Source organism: Trichosurus vulpecula, chromosome 8 (genome assembly GCF_011100635.1).
Source record: "Trichosurus vulpecula isolate mTriVul1 chromosome 8, mTriVul1.pri, whole genome shotgun sequence".
Classification (NCBI taxonomy): domain Eukaryota; kingdom Metazoa; phylum Chordata; class Mammalia; order Diprotodontia; family Phalangeridae; genus Trichosurus; species Trichosurus vulpecula.
Genome location: NC_050580.1, coordinates 33,516,103 through 33,539,304, shown reverse-complemented (window position 1 = coordinate 33,539,304; position 23,202 = coordinate 33,516,103). Strand labels below are relative to the sequence as shown.

The following is a 23,202-nucleotide window of genomic DNA, read 5'->3' as shown; positions in this document are numbered from 1 at the left end:
GGAAACATGGTGTCCATTTCTGTAAAACACAAAGCACTTTCCCCACAACGTCCCTGGGAAGGAGACAGTGAAAGACAGACAAGGAGGCTTAGGACGTGGCCATGGTAATGCAGGCAGTAAGCTAGTCCCTGGCAAAGCCGGGAGTCACACACTTGTGTGTCCTGACTCCAAGGGCGACAGTCTTTTCAAAATAAATAGGCACTTTCTTGTTCTTTTTTAGAAAGTTTTATAGATGCTTTTGTTTATAAAGATGGCTTCATAAGGCTTATATAGGTTTGTTCATATAGATGCCTTTTGTTTTATGTATATGTGTGTGTGTGTGTGTGTGTGTGTGTACACGTGTGTGTGACAATAATTCTGGATATACCCCATTCTACTCCATCTCCAACCCCAAGGGAGCGTTTCCTTTGGAACAAAGGAAAAAAAACAGGTAAGTAAAACCAGCTGATACGCTGACATCTGGTAACATATATCACTCCACATCCACAGTCCCTACTTTGCCAATGAAAGGAGGGAGGGGCTGACTCTTTTTCTGCTATACCATTCAGCAAATAATCGACTTCTTTCAGCCTCAGTTCCCTGTCTTCTAAAATGGGAATTAACCATCTACCTAGCCTACTTTCCAGGGGTGTCCTGAAGAACAAGACTTTAGAAAATATAATATATATGTAGAAATAAACTGAGTCACTTAACGTTGTGTTTAGGACTCACCCAAAGAATTATTACTTGCAGATCTGTGTGTGACACATAATTAATAATATATAATATACTTATTACATATAACATATATATTATGTAATGTATAATAATTTAATAAATCATTTTCGTATTTGGCTATATTTTATTTATTTAACGATAAAATTGAAAATAAACATTAGCTAATAATACTAATATTAGCAAGCATTTTCATTAACACTTTAAGCTTTGCAAAGTGCTTTGCAAATATGGTTTCATTTGGTCCTCACAACAACTCCGGAAGGTAGGGGCTATTATTTATCTCCACTTTACAACTGAGGAAACTGCGGCAGATGGAGGTTAAGTGACTTGCCCAGGCTCCCACAGCTGGTAAGAGTCCATGGTTACATTTGAACTCTGGTCTTCCTGACTCCAGGACCAGAGCTCTATGCACTGTGGTGCCAGCTAGCTGAACTGAACAGTAATGCAGTGTCATGAAAACACCCATGGATTTAGTACCTCTCATCTCTGCTGGCTACCTGTGTGACCTTCCCTGGGCTTCAGGTTTCTCATCTATAAAATGAAAGGGATTGATCTTTTCTTCTGCCGTGGACCCCTTGGGGAGCCTGGTGAAGCCTATGGGCTCCTCCTCAGAATCATGTTTTTAAATCTATAAAATTAAGTAAAGATTTCCTAGGGAGACGGTTTTATTAAAATACAGTTATCGGAACTTTTTCCCATCCAGGTTCATGGACCCTCTTCCCCCCAACATCAGCCTGTGATTTCTAAGGTCACTCCTGGCTCTAAAAGTCTATTCAATATGTGTTTTTAAACACCTCGTTTCTCTTCCTCCTGTCCCTCCTGCCTCCATGCTCCCCCCACCCCACTCCTTGCCCCTTCCTCTTCCCCTGCTCCCTCCACCTTGTCTCCCCTCCTTCCCCCACCCCCTCTCTCCCCTCCTTCCCTCAGCCTAACAAAAGACCTGGCTGTCCCTTCAGAACTCCAGGAGGGGTAAAGTGAGAAGAAAAGGGCCCAGGTCACTTCCTCTGCCCCCTCTGGTTCTGCCAGTCTTTCCAGGCCCTTCTGTACCTGCTAGAGTTAGCCTGAGCAGGCCTGTTAGCTTTGGCACTGTCTTCCCAGCTCACAATGTGGCCTTGTCTCGTCTGAATGGCTGGGGCCGCCCTGCCGGGCCAATCCAGACTTGAGCTAGTCCACAAACTTGGGCTCCCTTCTCTGTACCCCCACCCTGGGAGATCAGGAGGGGAGTGGGGAAGAGAGGGGAAGCAGACCAAGTCCCTCACACACACAGACTTTATTTCAAAAGAGAGACAGAGAACAGAGGGGGTTTCAAGTCTTTACCCGGTCCAAACTTGGCACCCCTTGGGGCCTCAGTATGAAATCATTACTCTAAAGGCTGCTAATATACTCCACCCCAATCCCACTTCTGATCCTCTTCCACCCTTTCCAGAGAAAGGAAGAGAGCAAATGGAATGGAAAAGAGGCCTGGCCTGGAGGGGGGAAAGAAAGGGAGGAGAGGAGCGTCTCCTTCTAGCCTTGCTGTGTGGTGAGAGGTAGCCTGAGATCAAAGGTCCCCCCTTTCTATTACACGTCAATGCCTGCCTGGACCTTTAGGGAAGAGAGGGAAAACCAGGGCAGGGAAAGTGGCCGGGCCCCCCATAAGACAAGGCTTCAGGGGTCCAAGCAATAGGAGGCTCCCCAAGGCTGACTAGGGCAAAAGACTCCCCGAGGTCTAGAGAGGACACGAAGGTCATGCCTGGGTCTTGGCATGTTTCTCAGTTTGTATGTCTTCTCTACATTTTGTGGCAGAAAAGAGGGCTAGGTTTGGAGCCAGAAGGACTGAGGTCCAGATGCACTGTGGCCACTTCAAGTCAAGTCAATCCAACAGCTTTGATGAAGCACCTACTATGTGCAAGGCATTGTACTGGGAGATGGAGACCCAAAGATAACATATTCTCCTGGAGGGAGACACCGTCATGTGCAGAAAAAGAAATAGCATCTCCCCAAAGTCTCAGTGTCATTGGAAACTACTAAAACCCCAACCTACCCTAAGACAGTAGTCAACAGTCATACTTTGGGGACACCTCATGCAAAGCAGTCTGAGGAGGCAAAGAGCACCCAAGTTGGGGGCATCCAGGAAGGCTTCCCAGAGGAGGCGCGGAGCATTGGAGTTGAGTCTTAAAGGTAGATGAAGCTTCTAGGAGGGAGCAGGGAGGGCATCGTAGGTAGGGGGATCAGCCTGTGCAAAAGCTCAGAGGTGGTCAATGGCACCTTACTACCTGAGAGATTTTGGGCAAATCGCATACTCTTTGACCCCGTTTTCTTTTTCCCTGTCTCCCTCCAGGAGGATATGTTGCCTTTGGGTCTCCATCTCCCAATGCAATGCTTTGCACATAGTAGGCGCTTTGTTGATGCCATTGGGTTGACCTGACAATGAGAGGATCCGTCTCTCATCTACATTCCCTTCTCTCCACTCACAGCCACACCCCTAATTCTGGCCCTCACCACCAGCCAGCTAAGTGGTCTCCATCAGAAGACCAATTGGTCTAATTAGTCCCAGGCTCGGGTCACCGAGCTCCACTCTGTCCTCACTCAGCCTCCAGAGACCTTCCTAAATCCAAGGTCTGAGCGTGGCCCCCTCTTCACTCAGTTAATCACAATGGCTCCCTGCTACCTGAGGATCAAATATAAAACGCTCATTTTGTTTCTGGGTTTTTGCCTTTCTCTGTATCCCTGCCCTTCAGCACAGCTCCTGGCACATAGGAAGTACACAGTAACTTCCCGCTGATTCAGGGCTGAGAAATTCTAGGATTCCCCCAAGGGCTTGCGCAGAGCTCTCTGCACACAGTAGGTACTCAGTAAATGTTGGCTGATCCCTGAAACCACCATACTTTGTTTAGGCCCAGGACTCAGCCTTGGAACTCTGGCCCTCAGACCTCCCTTCAAGGGCACTCGTTCTCAATGCTGGGACAAATCCACGCACATGTTGTAGGCCTTCAGTGCCTCGGGGGCTGATGTGGCCACACTGACCACACCTTCTGTGTGAACTGGTCCCAAGTTATCCCTGGTACCCGGGCCTCCAAGAGAGAAGACAGCTAGTCCACTCAGGGCCCTCTCCGGACGGGCAGAGCTTCTGCCTCTTCCTCCATATTCTAGTCTTAGTGACACCATCTTTCCCGCCTGTCCCGAGGTCCTCACCCTTGGTTGGTCGATGCTAATTCCAGCACTTGGCCGTGGACCAAGGCTGGCAGGGTCAGGGGTGGCATGAGCTTGGGAAATGGGGGAAGGGATGAGCGACCTTCCTGCCGCTGGGGTAATTAGCAGAGGCATTACAGGGTAGGGAGGTCATTCCGGGAGGCCAGGGTCCCCAGGGACCTCCCTCCCACCCACAATGTGGCTATTTCAGCCGTGGCTGCAGCTCCGAATAGGCGAAAGGAAACCAAACGTCCGGAAGCCTGTCTCCCCACCTAATTTAAAGTCAGAGGCCTTGCCCTTGTGAAGAATCTGTGTCCTGCTACTCACTGGGCAACTTCAGACTAGTTTCTTCCCTCAGTTTCCTTGTGTATGAAAAGAAAGAGCTGAATTAAGGGACAGCTGAAATCCTAAATGTAGCAGGGTGTCATGGGAATACATGTGTAGCCAGGAGGCTTGGGTTCAAATCCTGGCTCAGATACACTGAGATGTATGACCCTGGGCAAGTCCCTTGATTTCTCTGAGCCTCGTTCTCTTCATCTGTAAAATGGAGATAATGATGCCAGCACCACAGATGTACAGGAAGGGCGTGGCACCCCCGAAGGTGGCTTGGCTGTGTCCTAATGACCCCATGAGCGTCCCTGCCAAATGCTTGGCTGAAACACAAATCAGGCAGTGCAGTACACCGGGGAGGGTGCCAGCTTTGAGGCCAGAGGCTTTTGACCATTCTGTGACCTTGGATAAGTCATCTGATGACCCTGGGGCTCAGTTTTTTCAACTACAAAATGGGGAGATGACCTCCCAAGTCTGTCTTCTGTCCCCCTGTTGAGAATTTCTGACTCGGAATCTAGGAACCTTCTAGACCCACTCTTCAGACACCACACGAGGATAGAGGGAATCCACCATGGAAGGCCCGGCAGCCCAGGATCAGAACAGCCCAAGGTAACATGAGGCAAGCCCTACAGAGATGCCGATATTGAGAGGAACAAGGTCCTCCTGGCTCAAGCGCACAAAACGCCAGGCCCCACACTTGGCACCAGAGATGAAGGGGCAGCAGGAAGAAGCCAGGGGAAGGAGCTGGCATAAGTGCAGGACATGGGAGACAGAGATACATGCTGGGGGAGGGCTGGGGAGAGGGCCACAAGGACTATCAAGAGGGAGGGAGCAAGGCAAGCAGGGGAGGGAAGCACCCTCGCCAGAAAAGCATCAGCAGGAGCCACAGATGCCAGCACCTAGAGGACAGAAGGCTCAGAGGCTGTCTTCAAGGACTCGTCTACACGGCCATCCCAGGGGACAGGTTCTGCATTTGGATCCAGAAGGCAGAACCAGAAAGAGCTCTGGCCTTGGGATGCTGACATGGGGCGTCATGAGACCTGAAATCGAACCCAGCTCCGGCCTTTTCTACCTCTCTACCCCTAGCCAGGGGATTTTTTGCTTCATCTACTCCCTACCTCCCGAGGGTACTATGAGGAAAGAGGGTTGTCAATTCTGAAGTGTTCCAGGTGTCACTGTGGGTAGGGTGATGGATTTGGGAGTCAAGAAGTCCTGAGTTTGAATCCTTCCTCCAGACGCAAGCTAGGTGACCCTGGGCAAGTCACTTCTCTGTGCCTCAGTTTCCTCTCAGTAAAACGGGGTAATAAAAGCACCTGTCTCCAAGGGTTTTTGTGAGGAATAAATGAGATAATGGGCAGGTAGGTGGCACAGTGAAGAGAGTGCTGAGTTCAAATCTGGCCTCAAACACTTTCTAGCTGTGTGACCCTGGGAAAGTCACTTAACTCTGTCTGCCTCAGTTTCCTCATCTGTAAAATGAGCTGGAGAAGGAAATGGCAAACCTGTCTGGTATCCTTGCCAAGAAAACCTCAAATGGGGTCATGAAGAATCAGGCCTGACTGAAACAACAGAACAAACCATAAAGCGCTACATATATACATACATATAAATACATATACATATATATATATAAATGTTAGCTATTATTATTCAATATCAAAGAAAGGACTGGGGCAGCCAGGTGGTGCAGTGAGTAGAGCACCGGCCCTGGAGTCAGGAGGACCTGAATTCAAATCCGGCCTCAGACACTTGACACACTTACTAGCTCTGTGACCTTGGGCAAGTCACTTAACCCCAATTGCCTTGCCTTCCTCCCTCCAAAAACAACACAGAACAAAAAAAGGAAGGACTGAGTGGGCTCTGCCTTAAGAGAGCAGCTACATCATCTTAACAAGCAAATCTCATGCCCCTCAATAAGGGAAAGCAGGTGCCTGGCTCCAATGGGGCGGGGTCCCTCCGAGCACCAAAGCCACGCTTCTAACTCCCAAGTCAGTCACTCACCTCCAGCATCCAGACACTGAAGGGCCGGTGCCAGGAGTCGGTCTTCTCCAAGTGAAGGTAGGCATTGAAAACGATCAGGAAGATGTATCTCTCCAGGTACTGCAGGCTTCTGAGATGCAATGTCCGGGTCTCCTGCTCGTCCTTAGCAGTTTTTCCCTGGTGGAAGGAAAGGAGAAGTTCTGGAGTGGAATTGGGGAGTGGGGAAGGAGAGCAGGAGAGGAAGTGGTCCACTAGGACCCTTAATGCCCTCCAATCTGCCTCTATCTCCTAAAGGGCCAGGCAGGCATCCTGGAATGATGGAAAGAGTCAGAGTTATTATTTCTGGAGAGTCACAGTACAGAGAAATGAGTACTGGGTTTGGAGTTAGAAGAGCTACTCTCAGATCCAGGCTGTGATGCTTCCCAGAGGATCCCTGCCCACCTAAATCAGCATGCTATAGTAGAGAGCTAGACTTCAGGGTCAGAGAAGGCCTGGGTTTAAGTGCCAGCTTTTCCATTTAATAGCTGTGTGACCTTGGACAAGTCACTGCTCCAATTTCCTCACCTGTAAAAAGAAGGTATTTTTGTACAACCTACTTTGCAAGGCTGTTCTGTGCAAAATGTTTTTGCACACTTTAAAGCAAACAGAAATGAAAACTGAAATTATTATCAAGATCTAAGCCAAATGGCTGAGACAGCAGAGCACAGCGGAAAGGCAACCATCCTTGGAGCCAGAGAGACCCAGGTTTAATCCTTTCCTCTCACAGATGCTGGTTGTGTGACTCTCAGCAAGTCAGTTAATTGCTCAGTCCCCCCAGAAACTCTTTCCTGTTGTTAACAACAGAGCGGGGTGATGTGGCTGGTAAAGGGACAGTGCTTACTGGGAGTGCACTAGGCCAATCCAACCAGAGATCCCAATTCCTTCCTAATACAAACAAGCCAGCCGCAGCCAAGGCCATCCTGACCAGGACAAACAGACCCAGTCAGCTGTAGGAAGACAGAACAAATACTTCAGTCAGGGTGGGAAAACCTCCCAAGGTGACTGGTTAAAACAGAAACAATCCCCCTCTGCCCCCCAGGTGACTCCTAAGCCTACAGGGCCCCACCTAGGGGATCACGTAATGGCACAGACCCATCCACGAGGGGAGAAGAAATGGGCATCCACCAGGATCAAAGCCCTAGAGTTGGAAGGGGTCACTGGGGTCAACTAGCCCAATTCCCTTCATTTTATGGTTAAGAGACTTGCCCAAGGTCATACCAGCAGTAAATGGTAACACCCTTATTCAAAACTGAGTCCTGTGACTCCAAGCTCAGCCCTCTTTTTTTCTTTTCATTTCTTTTTCTTTTTTAGCCAATTGGGGTTAAGTGACTCGCCCAAGGTCACACAGCTAATGTTTGAGGTCACATTTGAACTCAGGTCCTCAACTCCAGGACTGATGCTCTATCCACGGCAGCACCGCCCAGCCACCCCTCAGCCCTCTTTCTAATTCACCATCTAGGGAGCAGTTGGTCTCTCTAAGTGCTGCTCCCTGAGAGTGGGCTCTGAACAGGGCCTACTCTCTACCCATCAAGGTAACTGCCTGGGGTGGAGGGGGGATGCACCTTCTTCACGCTCTCCCCACTGCAAAACACAATACATGAAGACAACAACATGAGAGCCATGTTCTTCAGGAACAAAAAGGCCTTGGCTCTAGGTCCCAGTCCCCAGGGCCCACCAAGAAATATCCATTAAGGAATAGCAAGCTTGAGTGGCTCTGAACAGCAGGGAGGGTTGGTCTCCTCCAACAGCTGGGCTGCAGCTGGACGCCTTTAACACGCCTGCCTTGGCCCAGGACATCTGAGCACATTCTGTTTCTCATGTTTGGTTTCTGTCAGAAGGTTTCTTGCTTACCACACCCCATCCCATCCCACCTCCTTCCCATCCCCAGATACATAAGATATTAGAGCTGGAAAGAGTCATCCACATTCTAGACCAATGCCTCCATTTCACAGATGAGGAGAATGGGGTCTGGAGATCAGAAGGATCCTGGTCAAGGACACACAAGTAGTAAACAGCTGGGTCACTTCACAATGTCAACAAAGGCTGCTTCATCCCTCGGGCATCAGATGGACCCTAGGATTAACCAATCATCCACCTACCTATCTGTCCCAACTCTCTCCAGCTGTTAACAAGGCAAAAAGACAGGCTCACCCCTGCCCCCCAGGAGCAAACCTGGGAACGGAAGGCGGGACTCTGCCCCCAAAAGCCTTCAAGGGCTACAGAGACCATCTGGGAGAGGACAGTGCCTCCTGGCCCAGGGCACGGAGGAATCAGGGCAAAAGACTGGACAGTTCTCTACTCCCCAGGAAACAAAGAAAGCCTGGGTTGGGTTGGATTGGGTTTTGGTTCCCTTGAACAGGAATCCAGGTTTAAATAAATGCAAAGGAACTTAAATATAAATGAAGCTGGGAGAGAAGGGGAAGCATTTTGTCAAAAACTCAACCTCTCCCCCCACCTCCCCTCAGATTTGGTACATTCTCTCCATAGACCCTGAAGCTCAAAGTTCTACCATTCTGGACCTTACTCCTGTTCCTCAGCATTCCTCACTACTTCCTCCTCAAAAACCTGATCCTAGGGCCTGGAGCCCTTTAAACCCCCTTCTAATTGTGTAATCCAGAAGAATTCATAGTACTTAGATCTGGAAGGGATATGTACTAAGGATGATCTAATCCACTTTGCTATTTTTACACAGAAGGGAACTGAGTCCCAAGAAGAAGTAACTGATTCCCATTCTATCCATTATCAAGCATCTATTCAGCACCTGCTAATGGAGCCACAGAGACAAAGAACGAAACAGTCCTTGCCCTCAAGAAGCTTACGTTCTATAGGGAGGACAGCCTGCAGGAACCTCTCCACCTGCTCCTCAAAGACCAAGTGGGATGCCTCCGCCTTTCCGTGGGCTTCCTCGATGTCTTCGAGGAAGAATGCTTTGACCCTCTTTGAACTTCTTGGAGCCCCTGGTCCGGTGCTCTTTCCTCTGTGTTTCTTCAGCCCATTCTTACTTATCGTCATGATCATTTAGGAACTTCTCCCCTCCAGTAGGTGGTAATCTCTTGGAAGGCAGGAAGGGGCAGGAACAGAATTTAAACCCAGACCCTCTTGCTCCAAATTCAGGGCTCTTCTCGATATACTACACCAGCATCAGAGAAGACGGGTTCAAATCTCACCTCGGATGCTTATTCCCCAGTCACCCTGGGCAAGTCACAAACCGCTGAGTCCTCCTCTGCAAAATGAGGGGTCAGGCCTAGATGGCCTCTAAAATCCATGCCTGCATTTTCAAAACTCCTGGGCTCAGAGTTATCCTCCCTGCCCCCACCACATTCCCACAACACACACGCCAAGCCTGTGACCACACACGCCGGCCTTTACCCTCTGGATGGCCCCGCTCCCTGCCGTCACATGCCTCATGCCTCCGACAGGGGGAGGAGGAAAAGGCCTGGGCAACATCTGGATTGCTTTGACCTGATCAGCAAGGCTGCAATTCACTTCTAAATTCAGGATATGGTTTAAAAGCGGATGATTTCATTTTTACCTCCTTTATTTTTAGCTTAGTTGGGGTGGCTCGGCCCACAGATCCTCTTGTTGTAGGTAAGAGACAATGACCTTTCCTTCCTAAAGGTGGTCTTTGGTTTCTTAAACTTCACCCACGTTAGGCCAGCTCAGAGAGCAGGGGAACAAGGCCTGGCCCTCTGCCACTGATAAAAATAACCCGGCTGTTTTTAATCAGCTGTCCTGGCACTGGCTTGGCCAGGCTGTCACTCGATAACCGAGGCTGGGATGTGGGAATGTTTAGAACCTTAGGGATCCTCCGGTCCAACCCTGTTATTTTGCAGAGGGAGAACGGAAGCCCACAGTTGTTAAGTGACTTGCCGAAGGTGACGTGGTGAGAGGTAGAAGCAAACCAGGACTAAGGCAGCCAACCTGGAATGAGGGAAGATGCCTCTGGCTCTAGAGTCTGAGGAGACTGGGCAAATCCTGTTTGGAGACCTCCACATTTAGGCTATTTAATCTCCCTGTAGCAGGCCAGTTTTTCCACATCTCCCTAATTGATTCACTAGCCCACTCTGCACGGTGGCTTTTCCAAATCTCTCCTCCCCCATAGCCCCGGCTCCCTCTACCCTCTCAGGCCTCAAACACCGAAAGACATGAACACATTTGTCCTGACCTCCAGATCTTCCCATCTTCCCATCTTATGCCACTCAGACCCCCTACCCTGTTATCATCTTAATTTCTGTCACTCACGAAGAGGCGGTGTTTGCCAAGGCAACGCCTCTCCAGGCAGCCCCAATCCTCTCCAGCAGATCACCCTCACCCGGCTAACCTCTCTCTTTGATCTTCAGTCTCTCACTCCCTCCTGGCTCCTTTCCTGATGTCTACAAGCTCCATCACGTCTCCCCCAGCCCTGCACAGACCATCCCCATTACCCATGGTCCTGTCTTTCCCCCAATGTCCTCCAGCAAGATGCATCTACAATCATGTTCTTTCCTTTCACCTTCTTCTAAGTAATCTGTAATCTGGCTTCAGACCTCATCATTCAACCGAAAGGAGCTCTTCACTCCCAGATCCAAGGCCTTTTTCCAGTCACCCTTCCTGATCTCTACTCCACAGCTTCTGATCCTGTGGGTCACCCTCTCCTTGACACTCTCCTCTCTAGGTTTGCCAACAGTGATCAGAAGTTCGCTTGAACCTGAAAAACCACATCCCTGAGAGCAGCAATTATATTTAAGGGAGCAGATCGATATCATTCGAGGCCAGTACTCTCTCTCCAATGAGAACAGTGATGGCCTCTGGACCCAACCTCCTGCTTCTCCTCACCCCCCACACCAATTAAAGTCTCCCTTGAAGAGGAGTGGGGGCAAGAAGAGGCTGGAGATGCCATGTGTAGGGGATAGCCCTTGTAATGATAATTATAAAAATTAATAATTATTATTATTTGTGTACATCGCCTTAAGGTTTGCAAAGCACTTTATAAAGAGTCTCCCATTTCATCATGACAACAACCCTAGGCAGCAGATGCTATTAGGATCTCCATTTAACAGATGAGACAGTCAGAGGTTAGATGATGTGCCTGGGGTCACACACCTAGTAAGTGTCTGAGGCTGAAGTGGAACTCAAGTCTTCCTGACTCCAGTTCTAGTGTGCCACCCACAGTGCCATCTAGCTTCATTCCTATATAGAACTAGATTTGGAGTCAGAGGTCCTGGGTTCAAGTCCTGTCTCTGCCACTTACCTGAGCGAACTTGAGTGGATTATTTAACGTCTCCCGGCCTCAGTTTCCTCAAAGGTAAAAAGAGAGGGCTGGACCAGGTGGCCTCTAAGCCCCCTTCAAGCTCTAAATGGGAGTCTCTACGGTGCTGCCACCACAATGTACACCATTGGCCCTGAGGACTAAGCTCGCCAACTGCTACCACTCAGGAACACAATGGGGAAATCCGTAAAGTGCTTCATAAATGGTAATGTGCTGTATAAATGTCATCATCTTTATTATTATTATTAATACAAAGTCAAGAACCTCGGGGAAGGGGACCAGGAGACCTGACAATAGGGATCCCACCTCCCCAAGCGCCTTCCCGGACCATCGATGGAATCCCCTCCCCCCAGCAGCAGCAGCCACTGCAGCCTCGCCAGCAGGACAGCCACTGGATCTATTCTGGGCTGGGCGTTAAATGGTTTTGGAAAACGCTACTTCCCCTCCATCATTTTTTATATGACAGCTCACGGCATTCCAGCGCCGCTGTAATTACACGGGGCGCCTTCAAGACACACTACCTGTTGGAATGAGGCCCTGGAGGGGGGGTTGAGGACGGGGATGGCCAGGGGCTGAGGGCGGGCTCATCTTTAATTTCCATCTTTTTAGAGAAATATCCTCAGCCAACACTCCCTTTTGACGCCTCCTGAGGACACAGAGGGGAGTCCGGGTCACAGCATCATACGATCACAGATTTAGAGCCGGACGTGACCTTAGAGGCCATCAGGCCAATCTCCTCATTGTAGGGATGAGAAATGAAGACCCAGGGAGGTTCAAGTGAATTGTCCCGAGTCACACAGCTAGTATCTGAGGTGGGATTTGAACCCAATACCCTGTCTACTACGCCATAGAAATGCCCACACAAGAACTGGCAGTTTTAATTTGGCCGGGCTTGGGATAAAGACTGGGTGACAGACTAAAGGGCTCATCTTAAGCACTGGACAGGAAGTCACGGATTTTCTTGGCCAAACAACTCATAAAGACAACCTGCAAGTAAGGAAGGGTCACAATCTGCCCGCCTCACTGGGGTGATAACCCACATGGACCCCTGGAGCACAGACAGAAAATGATCTCATGAGCCCTTGTGGAGCAACCCTGTGATCCCTCAGGTTGGCATAATAATCAAGCAATAAGCATTTATTAAGCACCTCCTGTATACCAGTAGCGTCTCAACAATAACAACCTTAAAGGGTGGTTGTAAGACTCAAATATGGCCATATCTTTCACTAGCAAAGGGAACTCCTAGGTGAGTACAAATTCTTAGCAATGCAGATCGGCACATTTTCTGCAACTTGGGAATCTTAAACAGCTTCCCAGAGTTCACTTGGGCTGACACAGGCAGTATGTGTCATGGGCAAGACTTGAACCCAGGTCTTTCTAGCTTAGAGACCAAGTCTCTGTCCACTATGTCATGCCCTCTCTCAATATATGCAAAGTGCTTTGCAAACACTATTAATAATATTAACTTTGGCTGGGGCTCCATAGATGACCCAGTGCAGGGAAACTCCATCCTCTCAGGGGCAGGGTCCATCAAATGCTGAGTCATCAGCAGCTTGACCCCAAAAGGAGAAGGAGCAATTTTAATTTCAAGTTTGGCCAAGGATTTGTACTCTTGGGACAGGCAAGGAATGATATCACAGCTGGACAGACCAGAAAGGCTTAATCAGAAGCCATTCTCGACCCAGGGTTTGTCAGGCCACGACTCATCAGGGCATTCTGGGACATGGGCAGGACATGTTTCACTCACAGAAGAACTCTAGGCTGAAGGGAACGGAAGGACATGAGGAGGGCTGGCTCAGCTGATCCCTGATCCCCACTAATGAGGCGAGATACTTTGACGCCCAAACCAGCTGAGTGTGTGACTCCTACAGAGTCTGTAGGCCTGATTGGCAGCTGGAAAATAGTAAGGAGAGGGGAAATCCCATCACCTGTCTTCCTCTACCCCCAAGACCCTCATGTGCTGTATCTAGCCAAGTTCTGGCCTGGTATGGCAGAAAGCATATGGCAGCTAGGTGGTGTCAGGAAGACTCATCTTCCTGAGTTCAAATATGGTCCCAGACACTTATTAGCTGTGTGACCCTGAGCAAGTCACTTCACCCTGTTTGCCTCAGTTTCCTTATCTGTAAAATGAGCTGGAGAAGGAAATAGCAAACCCTTCCAGTATCTCTGCCAAGAAAACCCCAAATGAGGTCACCAAGAGTTGGACACGACTAAAAAGCGACTGACCAACAACAAACAAAGTAGCTGAAGGAGCCCTAATGTAAAATCAAAAGGATCTGGGCTCAGGTCAAAGGCTTTTTCTGCTCACTTACACCTGAAGGGCCTTGGGCCCTGTTTTATCTTTTTAGAAACCATCACTTGTCTGTTTTTAAAGTTTTTCCATAAAATAAAGTATAACTTTACTAACCCATATGTGTTTGCAGAAGAGGTTTTTTCTAAGCCTTAATTATACACATGATCATCTTGAAAGTATTTCTCTGAGGAAAAACTGTTTTTTGTTCTTAACTCTTGGTACCATCAGAATTTAATTTTTCCACAATGCCTTAAAACTTCTTTTGAGCTCTTGCAGCCAATATGGTTTTTCTGAATGACGTTCATGGTGCTAACCTGTTCAAAGGGCGATCACACTCTCTAGGAGGAAAGGCTATTGGAGATGTCTGCACCCAGGACGAAGGGCTCACCCCTGGTGGGTTCCATGAGTGGGGGGAGGGTGCTCACTCATCGTTAATGCCCCATTAGTTCTAAATCCAAAGAGCCAAAGATAGTGAGTTGTTACAATCAAGGGACAGAAGAATCATTACTTGGGCAGTTACAGGACAAAATTGATTGTCTGTAAATAGGATCACTTAAAAAAATCTAATTATTTCAGAGGCAGTATGGCAGGGCACAGACACTTACCAGCTATGTGACATCACTCCCTCTCTCAGTAAGTTTCAGTTTCTATAAGTCAACAAGCATTTATGAAGCACCTACTATGGGTCAAGCACTGTGCTACGTGATAAGGATTCAAAGAAAGGCAAAAACGTGATTCCAGCCCTCAAGGAGCTCACAATCTAATGAGGGAGAAAACATTCCAACAAGAATTAGAAATAAGATACCGATGGGAAAAATTAGAGATAACCACGGAGGGGGTAGGGGAGGGAGAAGGTGGAAGGGTATAATAACATTAAAGGGAATCAGGAAGGCTTCATGTACAGGGTGGGGTTTTAGCTGAGACCCAAAAGATGCCAGGGAAGCCGAGAGAGATGAGAAGAGAAGAGATTCTAGTCACGGAAAACAGCCAGAGAAAATGCCTGCTTGCCTCACATAGTCAGGCGAGATTCTGTCTTTATTTCTACAGCAGGGGTTCCCAAGCTGGAGTCCATGGAACTCCATGGGGAATCTGTGAATTAAAAAAAAACCTTTTGATAACTGTATTTCAATAGAGTTGGTTTTCTTTGAAATCCTAAGTATTTTATTTTATGCATATACAAGCAGTATTCTTGAGAAGCGAGGTGGTGCCATAGTGTATAGAGCGCCAACTCTGGAGTCAGGAAGACTCATCTTCCTGAGTTCAAATCTGGCCTCAGACACTTACCAGCTCTGTGACCCTGGGCAAGACCCTGGGTGGGATTTTAACTGCAGTCCTCAAACTTCAGATCAGGTGCCTTTCCATGGGACCATGCTGCTGGCCTTGCCCAGGGTTAAACAGCTGGTGTCTTAGGTGGAAACACCAAGTTTTCCTGATCACCAAATTCAGCATTCAGTGGGAATAATCATTGACTGGAGAGGTCATTTCCAGTTTTTGACAACTCTTATTTTTCATGACTTCTAGAATATGTCACCTCCCTGGTGTGGGTGCTCCCTCCCCTACCGCAGATCTCAATCCCTCTGTGCCTTAATTGGTGACCTTTGAACAGTTAGTCCTCCCCCTCCCCAATCACCTCATGATGGCCAGTGCTCTGGAGATGAAGCTCTTCCAACTTACTAAGAGGCTGGTCCTCTCCTCAAAACCTTTCCAACCTGGCAGACCTTACCACAGCTTCCAAGGGTTTCTGAAAATCCCCAGTGACAGGCCTACCAAGATAAGGTATTAGAAGAAGGTGTCAGTGGGCTTTTGAAACCTCTTTGGCTATATTTTTTAAGCGTTTTCTGAAGAAAACAAAACAAGGACTAGAAGTGAGATAATTTGAATTTCATTCATTTATTAATTCATTCATTGTCTCATCTATGATTTCCTTTGTGTGGGGGATTCCCTGTATGGAAACACCTTCCCTCGATGTGGATTCACAGATTGATTGTAATTTATAGTCTCAGAAGTTAAGTGACTTGCTCAGGGTCATATAGTTAGTATATACAAGAGGCAAGATTTGAATGCAAGTCTTTCTGACTCCAAGGCTAGCCCTCCATCCACCTGGCCTAAGTGGAGTGCTGGATTTGGAGTGAGGAAGACCCGAATTCAAACCCTGTCTCAGTTGCTTACTGTTTGGGTGACCCTGTACAAGTGACCCAACCTGCGTCACCCTCGGTTTCCCCATCTGTAAAATAGAGACAATAATATCACCTACCTCCCAGTGTTATTGTGAGGTTAAAATAAGATAATATTTAATAATTATTAATATTCTTAATTATTAGCAAGTATTATACTAGTAATTATTCATTATTAAGTATCAGTAATTAATAAAGCGCTTTGAAAACCTCAAAGCACTATGCAAATGCTAGCTATCAGTTTTACTGTCATTATATACACCTGCTTTTGAGCCTTGGTTTGGTTTGGTTTCATTTAGTGTGCTTTCACTGAGCTGCTAAGGGAAAATCTAGCCTTCAGACACTGTCCCCGCTGATGTATGTTCTGGTGGGACTTGTCCTTTTCTGTAGTATGGTCCTCTTTGCCAGTCTGGCGAAACCTACTGATCTCTTCTCAAGAATTTTGGCGTTGCCGTTCAGTTGTTTCAGTTGTGTCTGATTCCTCATGACCCTATTTGGGGTTTTCTTGGCAAAGATACTGGAAGGGTTTGCCATTTCCTTCTCCAGCTCATTTTACAGATGAGAAAACTGAGGCAAACAGGGTGAAATGACTTGCCCAGGGTCACACAGCTAGGAAGTGTCTGAGGCTGGATTTGAACTCAGGTTTTCCCGACTCCAGGCCCAGGTCTCTATCCATTGTACCACTTTACTATGCAATATAAATGTCATCATTATCATTATTAAAATTACTCAATACTTGTGTGGTCTTGGGCAAGTGACTTCCTCTTTCTGGGTTGGTTTCCTTCTCTGTAAAATAGGGTTGGATTAGATTGGGCTTCTTCCTCTTTTTATATCAAGGACCCCTGAGGCAGTTTGGCGAAGCCTATGGAATAGCCTTCAGAACAAGATTTTTAAACGCATAAGATAAAAACATATAAGATTCCAAAGGAAACCAATTCTACTGAAATATTAAAAATAATTTCAAACATCAAATTTACAGATTCCAGGTTAGGAACTCCGAGACTAGACGGTCCCTAAAGTTACTTCCAGCTATTATCTTACAACCGCCTGTCTGCCCTGAACCACCCCTGAGCCTAGCCAGCAGCAGAAAGAAGTTTTTCTCCTGCCTAACTGCATCACGTGGTGTGACAGCTCCAGAAATTACCCAGCCCCATCCCATCTCCCCTGGACGAAGCCGACTTTCCTGAAGAATTCCAGAGGCTCTTTCCTGATTTATGGCAGAGGAGAGACCTCCAGAAAGCCCCGGCACTTTCTTACAGACAGCCTCAGAATATTCCTGACGCTGGGGGGAGGAAACACTCTGAATCCCAGGGAGTATTTTTCCCTAATTGCTTATTATTAAAGCATGATTTCACTGCCAGTTGTGGAGAGAGGCCAAGTACAATGGAATTAAGCAGCGTATGGCAGAGGGGAAGAGGGGAAGAGACCAGGGGGAGAAAGTAGCTGGGGAGCCAGCCCAGGGAGAATGTTGTTATCGTTAACGGCACCTGCCAAGAAATTAACAAGTGCTGGTCCATTTCAAAATCCAGGACTCATGGAAGCCTGGAAGGAAACTTTCAGACGAGCGGAATGTGGAGCTCAGCTCAGGACATTCCTGGCCAGACGGGGATGATGGGAGCTGCAGGAGAAGGTGTCTGCAGATCCCAGACTGAGGCGGCCGCCACGGTTGGACTGGGTTCTCCCTTCCCCTTCCCTGCACCTCCCCTGGGGGTCCCAGCCCAAGAGCCTGGTGCCTCTGTCTGGGGAAACACCCTCACTGGGCTCAGTGGTACCTTACAATCCCCACTGAAAAGAACAGCAAAGCACGATAATAATACTAGGTCCTACTCTGATAACGCTTTTAAGTTTGCATATGTCTCTCCTGACAACCTTGCTAGTGCTGCCCCCACAAAATCACCTTGTATCTATTTTGTGGGAGTATGTGTATGTACATATGTATCTATTTATGTATCTATGTATGTATGTGTGTTTTGTGTATGTTTTATTAACTTTTGTGTATGTTTATATATATATATATATTGTATACACACACACACACACAAAATCACCTGGCATCTATTTTGTGTGTATAAGTATGTATGTATGTACGCATGTATCTAGCTATCTATATATGTATCTACGTATGTGTGTGTATATATTTTATGTTATATGCTTTGTGTATGTTTTATTAAATTTGGGGGTACATATATACGTACACACACAAAATCACCTTGTTATGTTTTGTGTATATATATACATGCACACACAATCACTTCATATTTATTTTTGTGTGTACACACAATCACCTTGTATCTATTTTGTGTGTATATGTATGTGTATATATGTTTTATGTATATATATATATATATACATATATGTGTATAAATGCCAAAAAATCACCTTATGTTTTATGCATGTATGTATATACACACACACCATACACAATCATCTCATATTTATTTTTTGTGTATATTCATAAATATACACACAATCACCTTGTATCCATTTTGTATACACACAGTTACCTTGTATCTATTTTGTATAAACATATACACATTCACACACACACACACCTGCAAAATCACCTTTTATCTATTTTGTATACACGTACATACACACCACAGCCCCATTAAAAGTAGGAACTACATCACTTTTGCCTTTACACCTTAGGGCACAATGTCTGGCACATAGTAGGCACTTAATGAATAAATGCCTGCTGAGTGATTGATACAAAGATGGACGTGGACACGTTGTCATTCCAGATAGAATACAATCTCCTTGAGGGCAGGAATTGTTTTGTATCCCCAGCCTGGCACACAGTAGGTACTTGAAAAATGCCTGCTGAATCAACAAGTATTTATTGAGCGCCTACTGTATGCCAGGCATCGTACTAAGTGCTGGGGATACAAAGAAAGGCAAAATATGGTCACACTCTAATGAGGAGGGGAGAGGACACCATGTAGCAGAGAGCAGAAATAATAATCATCTCCTCTTTTCAGAGGGGGGATACAAGCTGGTCAGGGTCACCCAGCCAGTAGGTGTCAGAAAGGAGCCTCCAAACTCCAAGGATGCCAATAACTGTGGATAGGATGGGGATAGGGACTGACTCACGATTTCATTGACATCAGGTACTTACAGATGAAAAAACTCCCTCTACGCATGCAGACTGCCGCCTCCTCTGAAACTTCTGGTCTTAGAATATTGCTCAGAGCGCTGAGAAGGGAATGATTGACCCTGTGTCACGCAGCCAGGATGGGGGCAGCTAGGTGGCTCAGTGGATAGAGTGTCAGCCCTGAAGTCAAAAAGACCTGAGTTCCAATCCAGCCTCAGATATTTACTAGCTTTGTGACCTTGGGCAAGTCACTGAACCTCTGTTTGCCTCAGTTTACTCAACTGTTAAATGAGCACAACCAAGTACCTACCTGTGAAGACTGTTGTGAGGATCAAATGAGACGGTCTTTGTAAAGCCCTCAGCAAAGGGTCTAGCACACAGGAGGCACTACTGTTACCTACCAAAGGTGGGACCTGCCCCAGGTCTTTGAGCTGGCTTTGAGGCTATCTTTATCCACAACTCCTCTCAACAATCATAATCATAACCCAAAAAGCCTCTCCATTCCTACAGAGTTTGAAAGTTTACGTTCCACTTTCCTCGTTACTGTCCTATGCAGAAAAAAAAAACCTACGCTCCATGATCTCCCCTAAAGTCCTAGTGTTAAAGTGGGCAGCTGAGCCCAGGCCTCTGCTGCCTCCTCTGACCAAACTCCCCTGCCTCTGGGCCAGGATTCTTTCCCCCATGCAGAGCAGGTCAAAGCTGTCTGGTCTGCACGGCCCAGAAACAGGCCACGGGAGGGTGAGGATTTAAGTAAACATCCAGACACAGCGGGCAAGGAAGTTCCTCTGAGTCCCAGGGGAGTCAATTAGGGAAATGGAATGGAGGAGGAAGCAAGCTGTGCCATTCCCAGGATCAGCTCCCTCATAAAGGCCACTCTCCAACACTTGAAAACCCTTGAGATTGCCATGAAGTTTAACTCAACGACTGTTATTAGGACCCTGCAATGGGGATACAAAGAAAGGCAAAATATGGTCACACTCTAATGAGGAGGGGAGGTTGGACACACAGGGACCAACAGTGATCGGAGGTCACCCCATTTACGGATGTGAAACTCTCAGCTCCCCCCCATCAACAGGCAAACTTGCCATCGGAGCCTCTCCCCAGGTCAACTGGCAAATGTAGACTGGGGTTGGGGAGGAAGAAAAGGGGTGCCAAATCTGGAGGCAGGAGACTTGGGTCCAAGGGACACTGACTGGGCCTGCATCTGTGGGCAAGGGAGTGGGGTGACCCCTTCCAGTCCCGTGTGAACCCTGTCCTGGCTCTGTCGACTGAGGGAGTTGGTAACCTCGAAGGTCCCCTGAAGCTCTGATCCATGAATCTGAAACCAAAAGCCACACTGTCTTCCTACTGCACCTTCAATTCCACACCAAGAATTTCACCCTTGACAGAGAGAGCTGTGAAATATCAAAGTTAATAGGGCCTTCTGGGCCTCAGTTTCCTTTTCAGTAAGATGAGGGGGTTAGATTAGCTGGCCTCTAGCTCAAGATCTAGGACTCTATGAATAAAACAGACAGAATATCGGAGTTGAGAGAACCTAAGAATACAGAAGACAGAACATCAGAACTGGAGATCACCTTAGAACGCTAAACCTAGAATGTCAGAGCCAGAAGGGATCTTAGAACATTGAACATAAAATTAAGAATTAGAAGGGACCTCAGCACCTAGAATGTTCTAACCTGAAGGGACCCTGGAACACAGACAGAGAATTTCAAAACTGGAAGGGACCTTAGACTCTAGAATGCCAGAACGAGAAGGGACCTTGGAACATGGAACACAAAATTTCAAAATTGGAAGGGACCTACCGTAGAACCTAGAATGTCAGAACTGGAAGGAATCTTGGAACACAGAACTTCAGAACTCGAAGGGACCTTAGAACCTAGAATATCAGAACTAGAAGGAAATATGGAACATTCTAAGAACATAGAATTTCAAGACTGGACTGGACTTTACAACCTAGAACCTAGAATGTCAGATCTAGAAGGGACCTTGGAATGTAGGACACGGAATTTCAGACCTGAAAGAGACCTTTGAACCTAGAACCTAGAATGTCAGAACTAGAAGGTGCCCTTGGAATACGGAACATAGAATTTCAAACCTGGAAGGGACCAGCCAAGGTCACCTAGCAAGTTAGCGGCAATGCTGAGCATAGAACCCTTGTCTCCTGACTCCTCTTTACCATACCATAACCTGAATATGCCTCGACAAACAACATTTTTTTTAAAAAAATTGTCTACAGCACAACAGTTTTCATTGACTTGCAAACTCCCTTGACATGGAATTTGTTCTTTCTTTGAGACCATGGTGCCTCCATAGGCCTTCAAGTACCAAGCACAGAGGCTGCTCTCCATCCCCCACCCAGGTCCCTCCCTCCCTTTGGTGTCCCCAGCCAAGGGCCCTCTGGGCACAGACAGCTGGGGAGGCCAAATTGCATGGTGGGTCTGTCAAGCAGATAATAATAGCCCAGCATCCAGGCCAACGCTACCCAGGGCACCACCTCCGGAGCTCTAAATGGATCTAAACACAGGGGCCCAAGGGCCAGCAGAACTGGGGCTCTGCTTTCCGGGGGCCCTGCCCATGTTTCCCATACAGACCCTCTAAGTCTGACACTCAAATTAGCCACAGCCCAGGCAGTCACTCAGATCTCAGACTGTCAGAGCTGCAAGAGAGCTGGGGGAGCACCTGAGGCCAAGCCTTTGAGTGAAGTGGGGTCCAGAGGGCCCAGATGACTGGTTAGCGTCAGACCCAGGAGGCCAGATCAAGCTCCCCTAACACCAAATCCAGGGCTCTTTCCACCGGGCCTCCTTAACTCTCTCCCACCTCTCAGGGCACAGATTTACCGCTCAAAAGGCTTTTGGAAGCTATCTAGTTTAACCCCACCATGTTAAAGATGAAGAAATGTAGATACATAAGAAGTGACTTGCCCAAGGTCACTCAGCTAGTCAGTAGTATGGATGGGATTTGAAAGCAGGATCTCAGCATCTGGAGTTGGCACTATCCCAAGGCAACTCTGTAACCCCAGAGTGCCGGACCTGGGAGTTGGAAAGACCAAAGCCCAAACTTTGCCTCAAACACTTAATAATAATTACTGACATTTACATAGCGCCTTCAGGTTATATGTTATCTCAAGAGATCCTCACAACAACCCCGAAAGGGGGTGCTATTATTATCTCAGGAAACCGAGGCAGGCAGAAGTTAAGTGACTCACCCAGGGTCACACAGCTAGGTGAGATTTGAACTCAGGTCTTACAAGTGATATAACACTGGGCCAAGTCACGTAACCTTTCTGTGTCTGTTTCCTCAACTGTAAAAGTGTGATTAATTATGACGGGGTCGTTGTGGGAATCCAATGTAATACTACGTATAAAGATGCAAGCTACTGTCATCATTATCACTACTGGTGAATCCATTAAACTTCATTTAAGTGGCCCTCCCAACTCCAACATTTTTTCGGTCTAGTGGAGGCATCAAGGTGGGCGCCTTCACGGCTAGAAGCTTTGGAATGGAAGACAAGGAAGAAAGATGCCCTAGTCTTCCTGCTCCCTGCCCCCCAAAGAGAGAAAGAAGGGGAGAGTAAGAGACAAGGGGTCACCGGCTATCATCCTGACAAGACGCAGAACCAGCAGGCCTCATCTGTGCCCTCCCACCACACCCTGCAGCTCAATGGGCCTTTCTATCCGGCCCTGACCATGGCTTCCAGACCGCAGACATTGTCATAAGACCTGCAGAGCCACACTAAAGCATGTAGTGGGCCTTTCTTTCTACCTACCCTGACACAATACCCCAAGGACCACTCACTGGACTTTTTCATCTGCCCTCTGCTGCTGCCACTGGGCCTTGCCATCCATCTTGCAGCCAAACCCTCAGAGGCATGTTTTCTCCCCTAATTAAAATGCAAGCCCCTTAAGAGTACAAAGTATAGTTCACTTTTCCATTTGCACACACGGTTCTGGATGCATATTAAATGTTCAATAAATGCTTTTTCATTCATCCATTCATCTCATTACTGAGTAGTGCTTGGGGAGAGCCTCAGGACTCAGTCCTCCTGAGAGGCTCAGCGGCAGCTATAATCTGCCTCCCCTTTCTCCCCATCCCCCAGCTCACTCCTCCTCCAACCCTTGGGGATCCAGGCATTGCCCTCACTCCAAACCAAAGGCAGGCTAAA

General features: G+C 47.5%; 1 protein-coding gene across 1 annotated transcript in view; it reads right to left on the bottom strand.

The window, feature by feature from the left end:
- PALD1 (phosphatase domain containing paladin 1) overlaps nucleotides 1–23,202 on the bottom strand; it is a 95,069-nt gene that overhangs the window by 1,171 nt on the left and 70,696 nt on the right. Inside the window, exon 19 of the mRNA XM_036735802.1 lies at nucleotides 6,217–6,372. Within this exon, the coding sequence (XP_036591697.1) occupies nucleotides 6,217–6,372 (156 nt within the window). The remainder of the gene's footprint in view (nucleotides 1–6,216; nucleotides 6,373–23,202) is intronic.